We start from the raw sequence: 2241 nt of genomic DNA on the forward strand, positions 1-2241 counted from the left end.
GGCATGGTGCTCAATAGTCGTGGCTCCTGGGCTCTAGAGCACAGGCTTAATAGTTGTGACATGTGGGTTTAGTTGCTCCATGGCATGTGGGATCTTCCTGGATCAGGGACTGAACCCATGTCTCCTGCATTGGCAGGCAGATTCTTTACCACTGAGCCACCAGGGAAGCCCTTTTTGTATCTTTTATGTCTAGTGATTTTTGATTACATATTAGAAATTATGAGTGTTCAGAGAGCCTGCATTCTCTTATCTTTTACTGATGATTCACTTTTTTGTCTAGAGAACAGTCACTTACTAACTGGTCACCTTGAGCTTGTTTATGTGGGTTTGGTTTTATACCTTGTTAGGGTGTATTTGTGGAAAGTCCAAAGTGCTTCCCAAGCTCCCCATTTTGGCGAGACTTCATTTCCAAACTGTCTTCCCTGGAAATCTTGTCGTGGGTTGGCCAGGCTGTCAGGATGGATCTGGAGCAGGTCCCACTTCAGGGTGAGGGAGGGATCCCTGATCCATAGGTGCAGGCTGTGGGGTCTCAGTGGGATGCCAGCAGAGGTCTATTCCTAATCCTGCAGCAGCTTCTCCATAGAGTCTAGTGGTCTTGAACTGAGCATGGACAGCCCCTCCTTCTTCTGAAGATTTACTGGGGGTCCTTTCTGATACTCCTCTGCTTAGATGCTAGGTGCTTCCAGTGCCGACCCCTGGCCCCTTCTGGCTCTGTCACTTGCTTCTCTAACTATGAGGCTATCTCAAGATGAAGGACCAAGGTCACCACCCACCAGAAGTTCTCCGAGACTCAGCCCTTTGTCTTCTGAACCCTCTGGGTGAGGAGTCCCCATCCTTCCTATGTCTTCTGGTGCCCCACCTTCAGCTTGATACCCTGGACACTTGGGTGTCAGACAGATGCACTCTGTTCTCCTTGCTCCACAGTAGAGCTGACATGGGAGGACGGTGGTTTCCGTGGCTGTTTGAGGACTAGTATCACACAGGGAGGGACATCTGGAGATTTGTACAAAAGTGGGTCAGGTCAAATTTTAAGGAATGAAGCAGAATCCAGACAGAGCCAGTAAGGCACTCAGGCAGGATGCCAAGTGAACAAGAGCTTGAAGAAGGGCAATTAGTCATGAAGGTAAGTAAAAGCCAAACAAGCAACTAAAAAATCTACAACAGAAAACTATGTCTTGGGAGACAGCCCAGAAGAGGCAAAACAAGGAAGACAACAGTCACGTCTGTGTTGTCCAGACGCCCACGGCCTGGGTATAAAGGCTGTCCAGGGAGGCAACCTGCAGACATCACCCACCTTCCTCCCGACACCAGCCAACCCCACGCCACCATGTGCCACACCAGCTTCTCCTCAGGCTGCCAGGCTGCCTGTGTGCCCAGCTCCTGCCAGCCATCCTACAGCACGTCCAGCCCCTGCCAGCCGTCCTGTCTGCCCGTGAGCTGCAGGCCAGCCGTGTGTGTGACTCCCTCCTGCCAGTCCTCTGTGCGCCTGCCTGTGCGCTGCAGGCCTGCTGTGTATGTGCCTGTGAGTTTTAAGCCGGCTGTGTGCCTGCCCGTGAGCTACAGGCCGGCCGTGTTGGTGGCCCCCTCCTGCCGGTCCTCCAGGTGCTACCAGCCCTCCCGCCCTAACCTGGTCTGCAGACCCGTCTCCTGTAGCACCCCTTCCTGCTTGTGATCACGAGCCTCCTCCCAGCTGCTCCCAGTGCAGACGGGGTCACTCCTGCATCCCTCCCAGTACAAGTCTTCAGTGGGCCTCCAGGTTCTGCACATGGCAGATGAAAAAAGCCACACTAAACAGACCTCTGAACCTGGGCAAGAACATGGCTGGATGATCTGGACCCTTCTGTGAACTGGTGCATTTCCCCCAGGAAGCCCTGGTTCCCAGGGTCCTTCTCTGTCTCCAGCAGGAAAGCACACCCCACATGAGCCGAATAAACTGTGCTTTCCCCATGCAACAGTCTCTTCCTAGCTGTTTTTCGCTTCTGTTTTCTGGCTAGCTAGGCTATTACCAGGCCTTCCCTGGTGGCTCCAGTGCTAAAGAATCTGCCTGCAAGGCAGGAGACCCAGGGTCGATCCCTGGGTTGGGAAGCTCCCCTGGTGACAACCCACTCCACTATTCTTGCCTGGGAAATCCCATGGACAGAGGAGTCTGGTGGGCTTCAGTCCATGGGGTTGCAAAGAGCTGGACACAACTGAGCAACTACAGCCACCACCAGGCTGTTACCAAGAATTTAAGGCTGATCA

The 2241-nt window shown here is 53.4% G+C and overlaps 1 protein-coding gene across 1 annotated transcript; it reads left to right on the forward strand.

Annotated features, from left to right (window-relative positions):
* Positions 1–1295: 1295 nt before the first annotated feature.
* Positions 1296–1911, forward strand: LOC120860007 (keratin-associated protein 12-2-like). The gene has a single exon (XM_040235873.1). It carries the CDS (start codon positions 1328–1330, stop codon positions 1670–1672), a length of 345 nt encoding a protein of 114 aa, XP_040091807.1. The 5' UTR covers positions 1296–1327; the 3' UTR covers positions 1673–1911.
* The last annotated feature ends 330 nt before the right edge of the window (positions 1912–2241 follow it).

This window comes from Oryx dammah, unplaced genomic scaffold (assembly GCF_014754425.2).
Source record: "Oryx dammah isolate SB20612 unplaced genomic scaffold, SCBI_Odam_1.1 HiC_scaffold_5903, whole genome shotgun sequence".
Classification (NCBI taxonomy): Eukaryota; Metazoa; Chordata; class Mammalia; order Artiodactyla; family Bovidae; genus Oryx; species Oryx dammah.

What these genes read in the sequence shown, in the direction of transcription:
- LOC120860007 (XM_040235873.1), top strand. Translation starts at nt 1,328, where the DNA reads ATGTGCCACACCAGCTTCTCCTCAGGCTGCCAGGCTGCCTGTGTGCCC.